General features: G+C 27.4%; 1 protein-coding gene across 1 annotated transcript in view; it reads right to left on the bottom strand.

Moving 5' to 3' along the window:
• LOC136080636 (uncharacterized) overlaps nucleotides 1–21,550 on the bottom strand; it is a 184,705-nt gene that overhangs the window by 57,944 nt on the left and 105,211 nt on the right. Inside the window, exons 12-14 of the mRNA XM_065797540.1 lie at nucleotides 15,757–15,918; nucleotides 15,298–15,450; nucleotides 6,873–7,004 (exon numbers count right to left, since the gene is read on the bottom strand). Coding sequence (XP_065653612.1) covers nucleotides 6,873–7,004; nucleotides 15,298–15,450; nucleotides 15,757–15,918 — 447 coding nt within the window. The remainder of the gene's footprint in view (nucleotides 1–6,872; nucleotides 7,005–15,297; nucleotides 15,451–15,756; nucleotides 15,919–21,550) is intronic.

The following is a 21,550-nucleotide window of genomic DNA, read 5'->3' as shown; positions in this document are numbered from 1 at the left end:
TATATTAAATTTTGAGATAAAATTGTTGCAAAAATTGTTAGTAAAAAAAATTCTATTCATTTTGCACTTAATAGTGCATTAATAATCATTTTTGTAGTTTGCGTCAACATACCCCGCGGTGGGGTAAGTTGAACTTTCTGGTTAAATGCACTTCCGCGGTGCTCTGTGGCAAGACTGTTAGGACTTCTTGGGGCACCTGAAAGTAAAAAAAAAAAAAAATTGCAGTGCGTTTTGTGAAAGTTATAAAGTTAGTTTTGTCAATATAAGTCAACCATATTTATGTTCAAAATGCCTAAATTTGTGGTTGGGGAACCGTTCGAAACAACTACCTTCAAACCGAATACCAACTAAACTTTTTTATAAAAGTATAATGTTTTCCTTCATTTTAAATAATAGCGGTTTTTATACTTTTTTAAATATAAGTTTTAATAAATCAAGTAACTTTAACTACGTTACTCTGAGTCTATATTTGCTTATTTAACCGTTTGTTGAAATTTTAAGAAATATTTGTTATTGTTTAAAGCTCAGTATGCTGGATTTGATTTTTTTTTTAATATGCCTAATTTTTAGTTATAGAGTATATAAGTTATCTATAAGCTTTAATTCATAAAACAAAGTTGTTGTATTGAATGTTAATTATGTTTTTGAGCATAAGTGACCACAAAATGTATGTGCATTGCTGTTTGGATTGTGAAACAAAAACCTGTATTTATGTTACTTGAATATTTTTGTTTTATTTAATAAGTATTAACTATATTGGTACTAAATATATTTACTTTAGTTATTTTTTTGACAAATTAACGTTAAAATAAAATTTGGTACAAAACATATTTATAAAGTTTTAAAAATAGGTTCAAAAAAATAAAGTGTTTATATATGAAGGCCTCAGTGGAAAAAGTACTTAAGTCACAAAATTAATGTTTTGAGAAAATTTAGTTTGATCAGAGATATAACACTTTAAAACAAGGATTTAAAATGGCTAATCAAAGTAGATTTTTAAAACATTTACTTTGTGACTTAAGTCTTAAGTCACAAAGTAAATGTTTTGAGAAAATCTACTTTGATCAGCCATTTTAAATCCTTGTTTTAAAGTGTTATATCTCTGATCAAACTAAATTTTCTCAAAACATTAATTTTGTGACTTAAGTACTTTTTCCACTGAGCCCTTCATATGAAAAACGTTAATAAATGTTTACAAACCTTTAATAAAATAAAGTAGTTTTATACTTATTTTTTTTTGTATTTATTTAATGAAACAATCTTTATAATAAAAATATACTTTGTAGTTAAAAAATAAATAAATGAGAACAGTGAAAACAAATGAGATTTATGCGGTACTTAATATGGTAATTGTAGAGTCTTGTTTGAAAAATGCATTATTATCAAAATCAGACTCAATAATATTCTACATTTGTCTTGTTTATATTTGTGTAATGTGTAAGTAGTATTGCATAAAAAAAATTTTAAGTTTCTACAACTGGTTTTAGTACTAAAAGTACTGAAGTCTAACCTTTTGGTGCTCAAAAGTCTTAATTTTTTTGTCATAAACTTTTGGTTTCGTTATTTAAAAATAGTAAAAAATCAATCATAAAAAAATAGCCGAGTTTGCCGATGGTGTAATAAAAAAATAAGCAAATAAAAAGTAATAAATAAATAGCAGATAAAAAATAACAAAATAAATAGCCGAAAGTGAGTTTAAATTATTCAAGGTCTACCTCTAAAGCCTGAAAATAATTAGCATTAAGCAAATAGGAAAAAAAAAGTATTTTAGCAATTAAAGTTAACGGTAAAATTATTATGTTTATTTTCATTAATTAATATGGCAATAAAAATAGTTACATAAAAATATTGACATAATTTAGCATGCTGCGAATGAGACATTTAATGTGTATGTTAACATTTCGCGTATATATTGAAACTAACTAGAGTATTTAATTTTAAACACTTTATAGACTAAAATAAGTTTACTGTACGCCCAATATTAACTTCTCATTCTTTGGAGCATTAAACAAAGTATTTTCTTTTTATAAAAGTACTTGCCAACATAACACATAATTACTACTCATATATTGGGTTATTTTTAATTAGGAGTTGCACAAACATCTAATCGTAATAAATAAAAGCAGCCGAACAAGCCTTTATGGTATATTCTTGATATAAATATTTGGTAATGTTTACAGAAAAATATTTTTTCATTTTATCTGGTTTAAAAAATCGCGAGGCTCAAAATGTTTACTTGCCAGGGTATATATTTGTTAAATCTGACAACTACATTTGCCGATAGCCTAGAAAACAAGATTCACAAAAAGTAGCAGCTTTTCTTGTTCGGTTACTGGTATAGGAAAAACAATTTTTTCATGTCAGACAGTATTTGTTGCACTACATGGAATAAAATTTTCAAGACTGAAAAAAAGTCTTCAAAATTCTACACGAATTGATGATAGGAGGAGCAAAATTGGCAACCACAAAAAAATTAATGAACACATTAAAAAGTTCACAGCTAGAGTCACTACAAGGAAAATAAAAATACTACTGTCTTGATGCCTCATTTAATATTGCTGTAATGTACACACTATTTATAAATGAAAACCCACGTTAAAAAAATCTTGCAAAGTTTACATCTTGCAATTAGCAGAAAAAAATTATACCTTGAAGTTTTCAACAATAAATTCAATATTAAATTTGGGGTTCCAAGAGGTGACATTTGTAATTCTTGTGAAAGATATAATACCTTTCATAAGTATTACAAATATCACTTATGCTTTAATTAAGATAGCCGAATTTGATATTATTATTTATACTGTTAACAAGCTTCAGGTGTGGACAATAATATTAACACAACAAAAAAGCTACTGTTTTTAATAATCATTTTACTGAAGCTAAACAGGTCATCAAAAAAAGCATAAATGCAGCTGCAATTTGGTATTGCTTTTAGAAGTACTTGCCTCTGGCTTCGAATGGAATTGGATAAGAGTATTATAAAATACAACTCTGGTTGCACAATTTCAAATCCATGAAACTGTTTATTTACTGAACATAAATATATGTTTAAACAAAACATTGTGCTGTTAAGGGTCTAAATAAAGTAACTTCTTGTCTTCGTCATTACATTTTGATTTACCAGCTACAATCACTCAAGTAGCAATATTTGAAAAAAACCGTTTTTCCCAAAATAAAAATCGGTATTTTTTTATATTTGCAAAGTAATTTATGCTCACGTGCCTCCATAAAAAAGGTATAAGTAGTTATTTCATTCCATTTCTTAGTCACATACCGTTTAAAAAAATTGTGGCCAAACAGTGAAAAAAAGAAGGAAAAAAGATAGAGTTACATACAAAGATTTACTATCTTTAATGTTACTTATCCATTAAAAAACAACATGATGAATTATGGAAATCCAACAGTCAAAGTCCTTAACTTCAAAAAAGCACACAACCTGTTGCTTAGACCCATTAAGGAGCTCAGTAAATTCAGAGGAGCTAAGTTAAGGATGAAGCATGAACCAGGAAATCAAAATTTAATGACTTCAGATGAATATTTTGAAGCGTGGCAAAAAACTGAATATTCTTTTAGCATTGAAACCAAATCCGACTTATATAATCTTGCTGGCCATTGAAACAGCCAAATTAAGTTATATTAATGAACCTCTCAAGCTTGTTTACTTCCCTAACGAAGTTACTTTTTGTAAAAATGATGAAGAATAATTGGCAGCCCAGGATTAAGAAAGTGGAGGTTATAAAAAAGACTAAATTTATTGATTTCAGATATTTGAAATTTATTCATTAGTTAAATTATTCATTTCATTTTCTTTTGATTTTTATAACTATTGAATATGTAGACTTTATTTAATTTCTGAAGTCATCAATATTAAACTTTGTGTATTTACAAAAATATTGTAATATGAAACTATTGCTATTACTAAATTTCAATTTCTATTGTATTTTCTTACTTTTTTTTACCGTTTTTTTTTTTACTGTATTAAAAGACCTATTAAATTAGCAAGTTTAACATAGCAATAATAATCCTCTTATGTCTTTAGTAAGTGCTTTTTTTTATTTATTTTAGGTTTTGGTGCTAACAGTACTTATGTCCTGATTTTTGGAAAAAATATATGAAATAGTCAAAAAGCAAAAGTAGTTAACTTCTCTAAAAAAATAAATTTCCAAAACCAAAAGTTTCATGGTTTAGGTATAAGCCCGTTTTAAACTTACAAAAAAAATGGAACGCTATGTTTTGCACAATTTCAGGATCACTTAAAATATTCAAGCTTATATTTCTTAAAATCTTGCAAAGTTTACACCTTAAAATTTGCAGAACAGTTCACACCTTGCAATTTTCAACTATAAATTTAATATCAAACTTGGAAATCCCAGAAGTGATATTTGTAAAACTTGTGAAAGATATTCTTGAACAAGACCTTTTAATTTGCAGTTCACACTTTTCATTTGAACTTTCACCTTTTTGCGGTCCTCTCCTGGAGCTATAAGTAGGGGTGTTGCTATAATATATATGTATCCTGGAGCTATAAGTAGGGGTGTTGAATAGAATAATAATGCCTCATAAGAATAAACTGAAAAAAATAAATTTGTCAACAAAACCTCATATCCTTTAAACAAACATTCAGGTAATAAAATAACAGAATAATCTAAACAAGTAGCAATAACTATAATAGTACTCAGAAAACTTGTCATTTGGTCAATCTCTGATATCTTTGTATTTGATAAAATATTTATTTTCATAATTAGAAGTGCAAGATCGATGTTACATAAGTTGCTCTCTTATGGATAAGTTAGTTGCCGGATTTAACATGGATACCAGATAATTATGCTTTACTTTTTACTACATTATTTTATCTTTTTTAGCAGCATTTTTTCTCATTCGTTTCAAATTATGACTTGTTTCCAATAACTTTTGTATTTTCTTCTTTCTATTTTAGTTTTATTACCTTTTTTTTTTTTTTTTACAATTTTTTGTTTTTGTTCTTAAACATCTTGTTTTCACCATTTTTATTCTTTTGTTAAAATTGCCCTTTTACTTACGGATACAAAAAACTCCTTCGCAACATTTTTGAGTAGAATTCTATGCCTAGATTTACTTAAGAAAGACTGTAAGTGGTTCAAAATAATGTTTTTAAATTATTAGCTTGTAGGTATCAAGAAAAACAAATAATATTAAAATATTTGCATAGCGACAAAAAATGGGCTCCCCGCCAAACTTTACTGGGGTCCTATATTTAAATTCTGGCATCCCTTTCCTGCACCTCTACATCTTTTCTCCCAACAACGACCCGTTTTCCCTCACCCACCACCTATGTAACTCAATTACTTTGACATAAAAATAAGTATTAAACCAGCATGTAATAGTAGTTTAATAAAAATCCAATGAAAGTGATATTTTATTGCCTTTATAGCTGCAAATTGGTCTACATTATCTTTAAAATTTAACTAAGCTTCAAATTCTGCTTCAATACCTAAAAAGCTTAGCACTAAATTAACTTTGCGCCACTGCTATGGCAATAAAACAGCATTGAACGATTGCTGTTGCACTAAAATAGCTAAAGGTGATTTAAATCTTTTTAATATGCTGAAAGTTTGTTTTTCCTGTTGCATATGCTAACGGATAATGTCAAATATACCACAAGTATTACAACTATATTAGTCAATGATTAACTTATATCACAACATGTTAATATGGACACAATTGTAAAATGTAGTAATGCGGAGAAATCGATTTGTAAAATGCGTGAGTATAGTGTCAGAAATATCTCATTACAAAAACTTTATTGCTGCCCCTATGCAAACCTTCGGTAATTATAAAATCGTTCTTTGAATGTCAACCCTAAATTATTTACGCAGTTTATTACCGCACTTTACCCATAGAAAGTTTCAGCACGTTAAGAATATCTTGTTATTGTTAATAATAAAACTTTTAAATAAACTGTGTGCGGTAGTCAAGACGAACCTGCTCCTAAAAAAGGAGTTTTCTCCGAAATTGAAGGTGGTATGAAGAGCAAAAGTAGTTCTGTTACAACTAAATTTAAACACAGCAGTTTTTAAAAATTATATTTCATGAAATTAAAAACATCAAAGTTATTTTTCAATAACTAATACATTTAAAGCAACTTCAAATTTTACTCATAGTAATGAGTAAATACAAAAAATTATTCATCCGTTATGTCACTAATAATTGACAGCAACATCAAGCAGTTCTTTAAAGCTAGTTAAACAAATATTATAATCATAACTTTCAAAATGTATAAACTTAATATATAATCAAGCATGTGTGAAACATTATGTTTATTGTTGAACTTATAAATTTATATAAAATTATATAAAACTTACAATTTTTCTCCGACGCCTTTACAAAAATATATTATTAATATATGTTTTTAAAAAGCATTTTCAATATTGCATTATATATAAATATAGTTTAAGTTATTAACTGTACATGTTCGAATAGTTTTAATGTTATATATAAGGACATCTTTAGTGAGCTTTTTCAACCCTTGCATCACTAGTAAAATGTTTCAAGTTAAACATAACAAACAACCTACTACTTTGAATTTTAAGTTACTTAAAACCTTTTTTTAAGCATATTACATCCTTTTCTTCAAGCGACCTACAACTGTAGTTTTTTAAGCATATTTACAAATAAAAAAACCAAAAAATGTCATCATAAAAAACTGCTTATTTAAAAAGTAAAGCCATAAAATAGGAATATGGTTAATTGTTAAAAAAAAATCGGTTTCTTGCAATTGTAAAAGTAAAAATTTTACTGAATTATTCTAAATTCCAATTCGTTTCACAGAACTTAAAAATAGAATAGAACATGATTAAAACCAAACAAAATTTATTTAAAAAAAACTTTGATACCAGGACAATTTGTAACCATACAAGGTTCGATTAATGCAGCCATATTTAATGTCAGATTTAAGGTGCGACTAGTTTTATAACCTTTTCCACATGATTTAGAGCATTCACTCCATTCATTCCAATCAGTCCATTCTTAAAAAAATAATTTATTATAGTCTAGTTGCATTTCAATAAATTTTTTTTGTCGTGCTTGTTTAAAAAAATATGCATCTATTTATATTTTATTTTATAGAATGTATCAGTTTTTTTTTCTCAACATTTTAAATTATTTAATTTAAAAAAAATTTAAATTTGCAACAAATACTTCACTAATAGTTTTAAAAATGTGCTAAATTTTTGAAAAAAAGTACTCTATGTAGTTATATAACCTTATACAAACATCACTAAATAGCAACAACACATGGCAAAGTACAACACTTGAGGCACCAGTCGAACTTTAATAATATTTACGCTATTAAATATCTTAATGATAAAACTAATAAAAAAACGTGGTATCAAAAAACATTGAACATTTCATTTCACAATTTGCTTTATTTTAGTTTTTGTAATACTCTTTTAAAAAAGCAGTAAAAAAGTAAATAAAGAAACTCAAAATGTTGGCTATAACTGCAATCGTTTAAATTTAAAATATTTCAGTATAAAATTATTTAAAACATTACAAATTTAATAGAATTTTTGCCTTTATAAAATATTAGTTAGAAGTTTAATAATTTATCTAGTTGCGAAAAAAAAATGATAAGAAAAGGAAAATTTTTTAAAAATGTTATTCACCTCCCCAAGACCACGTGTTGGGGAGGTGAGTCTTTTCACTCACAACACCTGAATCTTTTTGAGTCATCAACAAAACATTTTTGTGCTGCACCTTATTATACTTATCCAAAAAAAATGATTTGATAACTTATGTGATTTAGACGCAAAACAAAACCTACCCTTGTTAGAAAACCTATTATTTTGGTTGGTTATATTTTAAGACTTGCTTGCATAGATATGAATGATTAGAACAACAATATGCTTGAACTTCTTCACAAAACAAATGGTTTCTTTTCTTTTTTACTAACTTTTTTTATTTATCTCCTCTAAACCTCCTCAAAATGCAATAGTGGTGAAGTGGTAAAGCGCTAGCTTTATAAGCGAGAGGTTTACCACTACACCAACTGACCCTAAACTCGATAAACGATTTTCTTATGAATTGTGATTTAAACCTGGTACAAGCTTTAAAGCTCTCTGGTGAACTCATAATGTATATATATATATATATATATATATATATATATATATATATATATATATATATATATATATATATATATATATATATATATATATATATATATATATATATATATATATATATATATATATACATATTTTATAAATATATATATGTATATATATATGGTTTCATTTTGTTGCAATCATCAGGTAAATCAAAAATATAGTTTTTTTGTTAAAAAATTAAATACAATTAAAACCATAAAGAAAAAAGTTATAAGGAAAAAAACTTTTGTTACAACCGCGTGCATTTCATCTTCAGGTTGGTGGTTACTTAATAGAAATTTATTTTTGCGACAGCATTAAAATTTAAGGTTTTCTATTAAGTAGCTCTTCAGCATTTTTCTAAAGTTATCATTTTTTCATGTAAACAAACAAACAGTTTTTTGTTGTATTGTTAAAAGCAGGGGCTTTTTTTTGGGTAGACTAAGTTAATTCTGATGTTTCTTTCAGTTTTTCCTTAGTTTCCCATATCTATTTTGAGAGAGTAGTTGAATTTGACAGTTTTTTTTGTAAATGATTGCTTGTGGTTTCCATATCTAGTTTTTCTCGCGCCCTCTGATAAACCAGTGTATGCTTTGCTAAGCGTGTTAGGGGAAGGTGTTATACATTTGTAAATTATGTTTGTCGCTCTACAGTATGTATTCTGCGGCCAGATTTCTTTTTGTTTGCAATAGCAAGGGAGATTTTTAGTCGCGTTATTTGAGTTTATCTATTTTTTGTGACTTTTTATGATTTATGAAATGTTAATAAACGCCCAAACGTTTGTTAAACGTCAATACACCGTTTTGACTTAAAGTTGAGATTTGGTCGAATATCCGTTTAGAATGAAGTTCAAATTAACGTTTAAAACAAACGTCCATGAAAACTTTTATATTCAAACGCATTTTAGACGCCTATAACACAATTATTATACTTAATTAAAGCGTTTAGACTTTGTCTAAATTACGTTTAAATCTAGTCTAATTGACGGATATGAAGCGTTTAGATTTAATCTAAGTAAACGTATATCAAACTTTTAAATCTTGTCTAATATTTTCTTTGATTTAGTTAACTTAATTTCCATTTATTTAAGTTTTAAAACTAATATAAATTAAATATACGTTATATCTTTTTAACTTTATACAAGTTATAAGAGCTATATGGGTCTTGAAATTTATAAATTAGATATAGTTATAAAGAAACATAAAATTTATAACTAAGATACAGTTATAAAAGGTCTTATTTTTAAAATTTTTTTGATGTATTATAATATGTTTATAAACTGTTATACTATAATACTTATACTATACTTATAAAGGGTGTTTTTTTTAGAGGTATAGAACTTTAAATTGCAATAAAACAACGATGGATTATTCGATTGACAAGAATTTTTTTAATTAGAAAGATAATCTTGTGGCATTAAATTTTAAATATAATTTCTGGCATATGACAGCCACGGCTGGCTCAGATGTAGTCCAATCTGGACGTCCAATTTTCGATGACTTTTTCCAACATTTGTGGCCGTATATCGGCAATAATACGGCGAATGTTGTCTTCCAAATGATCAAGCGTTTGTGGCTTATCCGCATAGACCAATAACTTTACATAGCCCCACAGAAAGTAGTCTAGCGGTGTTAAATCACAAGATCTCGGAGGCCAATTCACAGGTCCAAAACGTGAAATTAGGCGGTCACCAAACGTGTCTTTCAATAAATCGATTGTGGCACGAGTTGTGTGACATGTTGCGCCGTCTTGTTGAAACCACAGCTCCTGGACATTATATTTGTTCAATTCAGGAATGAAAAAGTTTGTAATCATGGCACTATACCTATCACCATTGACTGTAACGTTTTGACCATCATCATTTTTGAAGAAGTACGGACCAATGAATCCACCAGCCCATAAAGCGCACCAAACAGTCATTTTTTCTGGATGTAACGGTGTTTTGACATACACTTGAGGATTATCTTCACTCCAAATGCGGCAGTTTTGTTTGTTGACGTAACCATTCAACCAGAAGTGCACTTCATCGCTAAAGAAAATTCGCTTATGAAAATCGGGAACAACGGCAATCTCGGTTTTGGCCCATTCGACGAATCTACGCCTTGCTTGATGATCGTTTGGCTTCAATTCTTGCACGAGTTGGATTTTGTAAGCACGCATACCAAGATCCTTCCGCAAAATCTTCCATACAGTGGATGGACACAGATCCAATTCCTGTGCTCGATGGCGGATAGACTCATTCGGGTCTTCCGCAATGCTACGCTCTACAGTAGCAATAGCTTCTTCTGTACGCACCGTACGGCGTCTCTGGGGATGCGAGTTATCAATAAGAGTAAACGTGGTGCAAAAACGTTTCATGGTTAATCGAATTAACTGCTTTGATGGATGATTTTGTCGAGGATAAAATGGACGTAGAGCGCGATACGTATTCCGCACAGAACCATTATTTTCGAAATAAAATTAAACTATTTGCAAGCGTTGTTCAGGCGTGAGTCTGTTCATGATGAATTGCCTAACCAAACTGAGAATAAATCACTTGTCACCTGTTAAATCGGTCGTCATCTTGAACAGTAATGTCAACTTAAAGTTCTATACCTCTAAAAAAAACACCCTTTTATATATATATATATATATATATATATATATATATATATATATATATATATATATATATATATATATATATATATATTATTATTATTTACTTATACTATACTTATATATATATTATATTATTATATATTACTAATTATATATATATATATATATATATATATATATATATATATATATATATATATATATATATATATATATATATATATATATATATAGATATAAACTTATATAAAACGTTTTCCTATAGTGGGGATTTAGAGAAAAAATGTTTGTACACTATGCTTGTTAATGTTTCGATAATTAAAAAAAAATTAAATGATCAAGCTTTTTGCAGTGGAAATGTTATTGTAACAATTTCTATCATATATTTTTTACGTTTCATCTCATTTGCAGAAAATAAAAGTTTACATTAAGATTAAATCAAAGATTACTAATAAAGTTAATAAACTCATATACAAATATTTTGGATCACTGTTTTCTTTGGTTTATGCATTATCAAAAATATTCCTAGAATACCGTCTATTACTTGTTCATCATGCACCTGTTTGTTCAACACCATCTTTTACATTCGTATCCTAATCGTCTGATTTCGTAACCTGATTTGTAACCGCAAAAAACTAGGGTAAAACAATTGGCATTTTAAATATAAACCCACAAATCAAAATTACATAGAACTACACAGAACAACTTTACATAAAAAGGATTTTCTAAGTAAAATTTTCCGATATTTTCTGCACCATCCATGTTTGTTTTTGACATTAAATAGTAACGTCGCGACATTACACATTTAGTGGTTTTTATCAGCTCTGCTCCACCAAATTTTTTCAGCAAATGTAACTAAATTAAACTAAAAATATATATTTAGTTATTAAACCTCTTAGTTAATGCAAAGATGAATATCTTCTGTTACACAATCATACTAGTGTTTACAAAATGAATTTAAACTGTTTATAAAACTTACGAAAAAAGCTCTTGCAGCAAGACTTTTACACGAGACCAGCAACTCATATTTTTTAACTATGCAAATGTCGCCATCAATAGTTTTTAAAACATCGGAGTGCATTGACTTGTTAGCATTTAGGAAGGTAGATTGTCGCGATAAAACCTTTTTAACTTCCATTTATTAAAATGATGCATCCGACACTCATTTTTTATTATAAATATATCAGTTGTTTTAGTTTCAGTTGTTATAAGGAAGTGAATCTTGAAAACGCATTCAAGTGTAATTTAATTATGACTTTGGCTGTTATATGAGTCTTCTGGCCAATGGCTATATTGCTATATTATAATATAATAAACGTTTTATTAAACGTTGATAAAACGTTTATAATTACGACTTATGATAGTTAATATTGTGAACGTTTGATCGACGTTTAATATACTTAAATATTAAAAGATTTAAAGCGTAGATTTTAAATTTATAAATGTTTTATAAAGTTTGAAATACATTTCAAATCAAGCGTCAATTTTTAGTCAACCATAGGTCGCTAAACGTTTCATCCACTTTTCGACCTATTTCGACCAAACATTGACCAATTCTGAACCAATGTGTGTTTACTGGGGCTGTAGCTAATTTTTGTAGTCTTTTGATTGAATAGTTTATGCAATGGGTTGTGCAATTTTAAGGTGGGAAATGCTTATCTATTATTTGCAAAAACATTTGGCTTACATTGGTAAAGACGTTTTTGATGAGTTAAATAGCATTTTCTTTATAGATTCAATTGTATATAAGTTTTTAATAAACAAACTATAACTGTATTTCACCTGATGATTGCAACAACATCAAACTTAAAATTGTGAAAATCACGTAGTTTTATTTTTTACTATATTATAGCTCCGACTTAGTTCATCGAGCACTTTCTTAATAGTATATGCACAAAACAGCATCACTTTACATGTGTGTATATATATATAAATATATATATACATATATACATATATATATATATATATATATATATATATATATATATATATATATATATATATATATATATACATATATATATATATATATATATATATATATTATATATATATATATATATATATATATATATATATATATATATATATATATATATATATGTATATATGTATATATATATTTATATATATATACACACATGTAAAGTGATGCTGTTTTGTGCATATACTATTAAGAAAGTGCTCGATGAACTAAGTCGGAGCTATAATATAGTTTTTTTACTAAAGATTAGGCATGGTACTTGAGATTTTTTACATTATTTAGTTTAACTCGACTTCTTTCGAACCATTTATAGAAAACATTATGCTTTATTGGGCTGAACTTTTATATTTTATTTATTAGAGTTTCAGAGAAAAGTTATGTTCCAACTTGTTAAAATAAAAAAACATTTGGTAGATAGAATTGTTCTCTAATAATCCAAAAAAAAGTTTTAAACAATTTAAAAGTTCAGACAACCAAAGAAAAACTGCTAATGGAGATGTCAAATACATTAATTTTGTTTACATGAATTTAATCTTTATAGTTTATGGGATTGACTATAAAATATGCAACGCTAAATTTCACCTAATAACAAAACAAAAAAGAATAAAAGTTTTCCTTTGCAGAGCTTCAAGTCGTTTAAAAAATGAAAAAAGCCCATTAATTTTAGTTAAAATTGCCGCGTAAAAGAGCTGATTTTCTCCTACTTTTTTAATTAAAAAAAATTTATCGTTGCGTATTTCACGGACGATCCCTTTATTGTTATTTATTATTAAAATTTTTTTTTTTATATTGTCATGAACATTTTCAATGTTTATTGCATTGCTTTTTTTTATGGTAAAACAACTATTAATAAAGTGGTATGGTAAAGCTATTAATAAAATGGTATGGTAAAACAGCTATTAATAAAAACCCAGCTGATACACTTGAAAATGTTTTTCTAATTATAATAAATATTTTAACTTTCTGTAATTCAAAAAATTTTTGAACTTTTACATTTATGTTTTACAGTATGACATTGGTTATCTCTTTTATGTATGTAGACTGATAACAGACACTATTTATTTAAAAAAGGAAAAAAAAGTTTAAAGAGTTAAAAAGAAAAAAAAACGTAACACTATCATTCGTATTTTCACTAGGTCATTATTGTGTGTGAGTTTATTTTTTCTTATTAAGAACGATGTTTAAATTAAAAAAAAAAGTTAAATTTTTCTCAAATTTCTTTGGCTATGGAACATGACATGTATAGAAGTATATTTTATAGTATGATCTTTTTGAACTATGTGTTGTTGTTATTATTATATGCTGCTTTAAATGTTATATGTCTTCTATTTATAGTATACTACCGTTTATACTCTACAGAATATAAGTTTTTAATTTGGAAAATGTAACTTCGTTTATAAAAGTTTTTCAAGTTTTTGTAAAATTATAATTTTATTTTAAATACATAACCTTAAACTTTAGTCACTTTAATTTTTACTTTATACCTTCCATTGCATAGATTAAATCAAATCTAAGGAGTGTTTTGTTTATGTTTGCATTTTTGTAAAACTTTTAAAAGCATGTCAAATAAAAATTTGGCCGTCTCAAGGACGTCTGAATAAGACACCATTAAGTGTTTCACATAAGGCTATCTAGAGACGTCTATTGGACGGCTGAAAGGACGTCTCTAGGACGTCTTGATATAACTTTTTTAGTACGTCTAAAATAGACGTCCTCAAGTCTTTTATTTAATACCTATTAAAGACGTGTAATGGACATGAAGTAAGTCTTATTGACATCCTTAGAACGTCAGCCCGCTGGGTGAGTATTCAATATATTTAGATTTTAATATATACCACTACGCCTTTTGAGGACATTTTGTTCAACTTAAAGTAACTTTTTTTGTACTTTTTTGTGTAAAATGCCTTCAAGTAAGTACTTGTGTACAAATGGTTCAAACTAATATATTTAATAAAAATAAACTTAGAATAAAATATACCTACAACTTTAAAAATCTCTGGTTTAAAAAAACTAAAACATATTATTTAAAGATATTTAAAGATTAGAAGTTAAAAGTATAAATCCTTTTTGAAGTTATTGCGTAGCTCATTTAATAAAAATCTTATTGCGTTTTTAATTCTTTTTTACAAAATTACTTATTATAAAACTTTTTTAATATAGATTTCTATATAACTTAAAATTCGCTTTTGTTCACTGCAACAGCTGTCTATTTTTTTTAAATATTGCTTAATATTGTATAATTTGTTATATTTTGAATTTTTGAAAAATATACAGTGTTTGAACTCAACCAAATTATTTGAAATTTGTTTATTAATTAATTCAAGTATTATTAAACTAAGTAACAAACAACCTATACGAACCTATCTCTATTGTTAGTATTACTGTTTCTAGTTTAATTAATTGAACAATATTTTATTGAACCCTAAAATAAAAACATAGTAAAATCCTGAAAACTTTTTAAAAACATGTTTTAGGTTATAAAGAAAAATTAAAAATTGGCTTTATTGTGCAAAAGCACCTATTTGTAATTTAGTAAAAGAAATTACAGGGAAAAAAATAAATTACAAATATAGAAAAAACCTTTAAATATACTACTGCTGTAATATCCTGTTGTTGAAGCTGTAAAGATAACAGAATTCAATAAATTTAGAGAGGGTTTTGAATCAGGAAAATAATCTGGTGTCGTTGCAGTTGTTTTTGTTGCTGGTAAATACGGTGTCCTTGTAGAAAACTCTAAAAGGAGTTTATATGTTAAATTAAATAATAAGTTGTGTTATATCTTAATTAAATATTAAAAAACCAACCACTGTACAACAAAGAAGTTAAAATATTGATTTAAAAAACAAATTTTTATCTCGTAATAGCTAAATTTTAGTAAGTTAGAAAGGTTTATTTTAAAAATATAACATAAACAACGTAACTATATAATGCAATTAATAATACGTAAATACGATACAACTATAGCATAAACAAAAAAACTAGTAAACATTTATTAGATTTTATAGTTTGACAGTTTATTAAATACGTAATAGTAAATACCTTCTAGAATAGGGCTTCTAAAAAGTGGTGTAAAAATACTAGAATTTATTAGAATTGGAGATGGTTCCAGGGTACTCAAATTAAATTCAAGTGAAGTTACAGCAGTTACAGTCGAAAACGAAACTGGTGTTGTTGTAAAAAACTCAAAATACATTCTCGACACTATAAAGTGACCAAAAAAATTATAAATATATAAACATATATATATATATATATATATATATATATATATATATATATATATATATATATATATATATATATATATATATATATATATATATATATATATATATATATATATATATATAAATATATATATTTATTTAATATATATATATATATAAATATATATATATATATATATATATATATACATATATATATATATACATACATATACATATACATATACATATATATATATATATATATATATATATATATATATATATATATATATATATATAAATATATATATATATATATATATATATATATATATATACATATATATTTAAACAACTCTAAAAAGTATTCTACACAATAGAGTGCTCAATGTTCTTAAAAGAACGGAGCAATTATATTAGTAGTAGAAAATCACTTAACAAAAATTTTTTCCATTTAACAATGTGTTTCATCAACAAAGATTCATCAGAAACGCAGAAATGCATTTCTGATGAATCCTTGTTGATGAAACACAGTGTTAATAGGAAAAATTTTTTGTTCAATGATTTTCTACTACTAATATATATATATATATATATTATATATATATATATATATATATATATATATATATATATATATATATATATATATATATATATATATATATATATATATATATATATATATATATATATATATATATATATATATATATATATATATTTATATATATATTTATATATATATATATATACGCATATGTATATATAAATATTTATAAAAACATAAATTTAAATATATATATAAATATATATATATATATTTATATATAGTATATATATATATATATATATATATATATATATATATATATATATATATATATATATATATATATATAAATATATATATATATATATATATATATATATATATATATTTATGCGTGCCGTTTAAGTCGACAGTTTAAATATCAAAAACCTGCTTAAGTCGACAGATATTAAAAAGCGACAAAATTGCGTCGACTTAAATTTTAAATGTTTTTTTTTTATAAATTTCTTTACAAAAGATACTGTAGAACAGCATCGTTTAATAAACATTGTTAATATCTTTATAAAATAGGTTAGCTTATATTAAAATAATATTTATATCTCAGAAACTAAAGAGTTAAAGTTTACAAGCATATATTTATCAAGTTAAAAAATATAACGCTTAAGATGACACATACTTTAATGAATTTTTAGCGATTGGTAATGTGTATATTTTAGTTTTTTTTTCTTAAACAAAACAAGAATTTACTTATTTTATCTTAAAATGTTTTAATTTTATCTATTATTTTATTTATATAAACGTTTAAAAACATAAATACTTTTCTATACTTAACGTTGATATAATTTATGCGGGAGTCGACTTAACTTTTAATGATTTAAATTTGATGTTTTAAAATTAAAGTCGACGGTTTTCATTCAAAGTTAAAATAAACAAGTTACGCTTGATTGGTTTAGTTTTATCGAAGAACATCAACTCAAGAAGTGAAATACAACAAGTGTTTTATAACATCAAGACAGTCCACATTCAAACATGACGTTTTGAGTCATAGGGCATTATTGTATCATCACTAGGTAAATGTAACACGGTAAGCCTTAAGAAGCGTGATTATTTGACTTATTATTTTCATGACTTGCACAGTCAGTTAAAGCGCTGATTTCAATAAAAAACCAGATTTAAAGACTCCTGTTTGCTACATCTCATATTGACTGGAATGTGCAGAAATGTCGAGCTGTCCTGTTCAGCGATGAATCGAAGTTCAACATCATTGGGAGTGATTGCATTTGCCGTGTACGTCGACCGGCCGGAAAATGCCTCAATTTACGTTACTGCCATAAAACCGTGAAGCATGATGGAGGCACTTTAAAGGTCTGGGGACGTTTTTCTGCTAACGGTCTAGGTCCAATACATCGAAGCGATGGATTAATGGACCGTTTCATGTATAAAAATATCCTGAAAGATGTTATGTTACCTCATGCTGAATGGAATATGCCAATAAAATGGGTTTTTCAGCAAGACAACGATCCGAAACACACTGCAAAAGTAGTTAGGCAGTGGTTTCAAGACAATCACTTATCGATTATGGGTTGGCCGCCTCAATCTCGGGATCTCAACCCTATCGAGAACCTGTGGGAGATCGTAAACCGCAGAAGTTTTCGTGAAGGTGTTCGTAATAAGGTTCAACAAATCCAAAAGGCCTAGGCAGCGATTAGACAAAGTTTCATTGATCACCTGATCGAATCTATGCCTCAAAGATGCATGGCTGTGATGGACAACCATGGATTTGCCATGAAATAATGATAGTGAAAAACAGCTTGGTCAACATTTTGTCGAGTTGCACTTGTTTTGTCCAGAAGGAAATCAATTTTTTTTAATACTTTGATTAATTTATTAATTTTCTTGTACAAATAATGAACTTTGCGATAAATAAAACTTGAAGAACTTTGTCTCTAAACAGTTACATAGTTATTTATCTAAATTGAAAAAATGCAGCACTTTTATATAAAGAAACTAAATTAGCATTATTTGGTTGCACTCGTTTTGTCCGATACTGTATATATATATTTAAATATTTATATTTATATAAGTATTTATATATACATATGTATATACATGAAAATATATATATATATTTATATATATATATATATATATATATATATATATATATATATATATATTTATATATATATATATATGTATATATGTATATATATATATATATATATATATATATATATATATATATATATATATATATATATATATATATATATATATATATATATATATATGTATATATATGTATATATATATATATATATATATATATATATATATATATATATATATATATATATATATATATATATATATAAAACACATCTTTAAACTTTTTAGTTCCTGTGTAATAAGGTATGATAAATATTTATATACATAAAAGATTTTTCTCAACTGGGAGGTAATCCACTGTTATTATTGGTGGTAGCCCTTCCGTCTTCACAGCAATATAAAAAAATTGCACAATTCAACACTCCTTCATCTCGTGCATAGTAATATGGTTAATAAAACTGATGCAAATGGTTACTTAGCTATTAAAAACTTAGCACCATCTATCGCATACCTTGATATCTGGATAATGGAGCTCATTAGCATCGTTTCAGAACAGAAAGCTACTAACAATCTGCAAGCTAACTAAATAAAAAAACTTGAAGAAAAATTAGCGGTTATTGAACCATAATTAACTCTCAACCAGCCACCCAATCAAGTCCACACCAGCCATCCTGGAGTAATATTGTCACAAGCAAGCCAAACTTATCGCCACAAATCGATCAAGTCCTTGTCAAACTAAAGCAAGAAGCTAAACGTGATCTGCTTCACAGAGATCCTAAACTTTATAGGCCTTAACAATGATGATGTTAGTTTCTACAAGCGTTTTAACACAAAAGAAGGATCAAATTGTTGGCCAATTGTTGTAGAATTCAAGAACATTACAAACAAAAAATTAGCTCTGATAAACTCTCGGAAACTCGCTACACATGAGAATTTCAAGACATACAGAGTCAGTCCTGACTTGTCTCCTGCTGAAAGAGAACTTAAGTACCAACTACGCAAAGACCGCAACATTCGTAATGATAAACTACGTAATGATAACCCTGAAGCACCCTTTTACAGGAGCATTCGCGATAGAGCAATCATCAAGATCCGCGATGCCCTTACTTCTCGCTCAACTCCAACTAACTGGCAATAATCTCAACACCAATCGCTTACCAACTATCTGAACCACTAATATGCGCTCACTCTGAAACAATATTGAAATTTTTAATCAATTTCTCATAGATACCAACATTGACATTACCTTTTCAACTGAAACCTGGCTTAACCCCAGCGGTAAGCAAATTATTATTTCTCAAATCAATAATAATTACACTTGCATAAGCACTGAACGTTAAGATCGCATGGGTGGTGGTACTGTTATATTCATAAACAAAAATAACTCAGAGAAAATAGAAAAAATAAAAATAACTACAGACTACTCGTTTAACTTGGTGCCTAAACAAGAAGTCGAACTAACAATCGCTCGTGTGTACACAAAATTACTCCTCCGAGGATACTCTTCCTGCCAAGTTATGTGTGCCTATATCCCGGTTTGGTCTAAAAGTGAGCAGTGCAATGCATCTTATCAACTTGCACAACTCATTGAACTAGCCATAACTCGTTGCACAATCGGCAACAAACCACAAATATTTCTTGCAGGGGATCTAAATGGCTGCCTTTATTTGTCGTTCTCACCAACTCATTCATCTCAATACACACCCCACCAGAAAAACATCTATTCTGGACATCATCTTGAGTAACACCCCTAAATGCTAAGTGTCGAATACCCTTCCTAGTTTTATTAAATTCAGATCACCTTGTTGTAGTTAGTCAACCTCCTCTAAATCTTTTTAAATCTACTCGCCCGAATCCCCTTAAGGTTGCACACCGGTCAGGTAGAATTGCTGACACTGTTGCACTGATACGATCTACCAATATTGAATTCTTAGTTGATTCACCGTATGAAATATAAGTTGCTTGCAACAACTTTTATCAATCTATACTATCTGCCCAAGACATCTGCCAACCTCTAAAATCAACAACGCTCGTTAACCTTAAGACTTGGATGACACCACTTATTCAAGACCTTATAAAAGAGCATCAACAACTCTTTTTCTTCGGGTACAACAAAGAGTGGAAAGCACTTGCAAACCAAATTAGTAATCTTATTTCCAAAAGAAAGAGAATCTATAACAGGCATTTTGCTATTGGAAAAACAGATTTTTGGTGTGAAATCAGTCTTGCTGATAAAGGTCAAGTCACCACCCCTATCTCTAAGGCACTAGCAAACCAATTAAATAATCATTTTCAAAGTATTTGGACTGGCAAGAAATAAACCAGCCGTTCATGCTTCATTAACCGAGAGGCAAACCCGCCTACTATCCCCTCTTTTTACCCTTAATAACATTGCAAACCAACTCCGCAAACTCAAACCAGAATCCTGAGGACCAGATAATCTCTCTCCGTTTTTACTCAAATCTGCTCACTTTGAAATTGCCTCATCACTTTGCATCCTATTCAACCGCCTCATAGAAAACAGTTACCTACCTGACCAATGGAAATCAGCAAACATACACCGATTCCAAAAACTTATAATCCACACTTGTCTAATGACAATCAACCAATTGTCATTACATCCGTATTATGTAGTTTTTTTGAACGTATTATTACCATATTCATTGTCCATCACACCAAGCACTTTTAGGTCTCAAACAAACAGTTCTGCTTCCTTCCTGGCCGAAGTGCGATGGACGCTTCTATTCAAATTATAGAGGACTGGAGTTATGCGAAAGATAACAGCAAATCAATTTATGCAATAATCTTTGATTTCGAAAAAGCTTTTGATCTTATCAGTCATGACAAGTTACTGTTAAAGTTATTAAACATTCTACCTAGCAGGCTCACCTCTTGGATCGCAGCTTACTTATCTAACCGTCAACAAAGAATTAAAACAAATGATCACACCACTGACTGGAAA

Source organism: Hydra vulgaris, chromosome 05 (genome assembly GCF_038396675.1).
Source record: "Hydra vulgaris chromosome 05, alternate assembly HydraT2T_AEP".
In the NCBI taxonomy this organism is placed as follows: domain Eukaryota; kingdom Metazoa; phylum Cnidaria; class Hydrozoa; order Anthoathecata; family Hydridae; genus Hydra; species Hydra vulgaris.
This window is presented reverse-complemented; position numbering and strand designations above follow the sequence as displayed.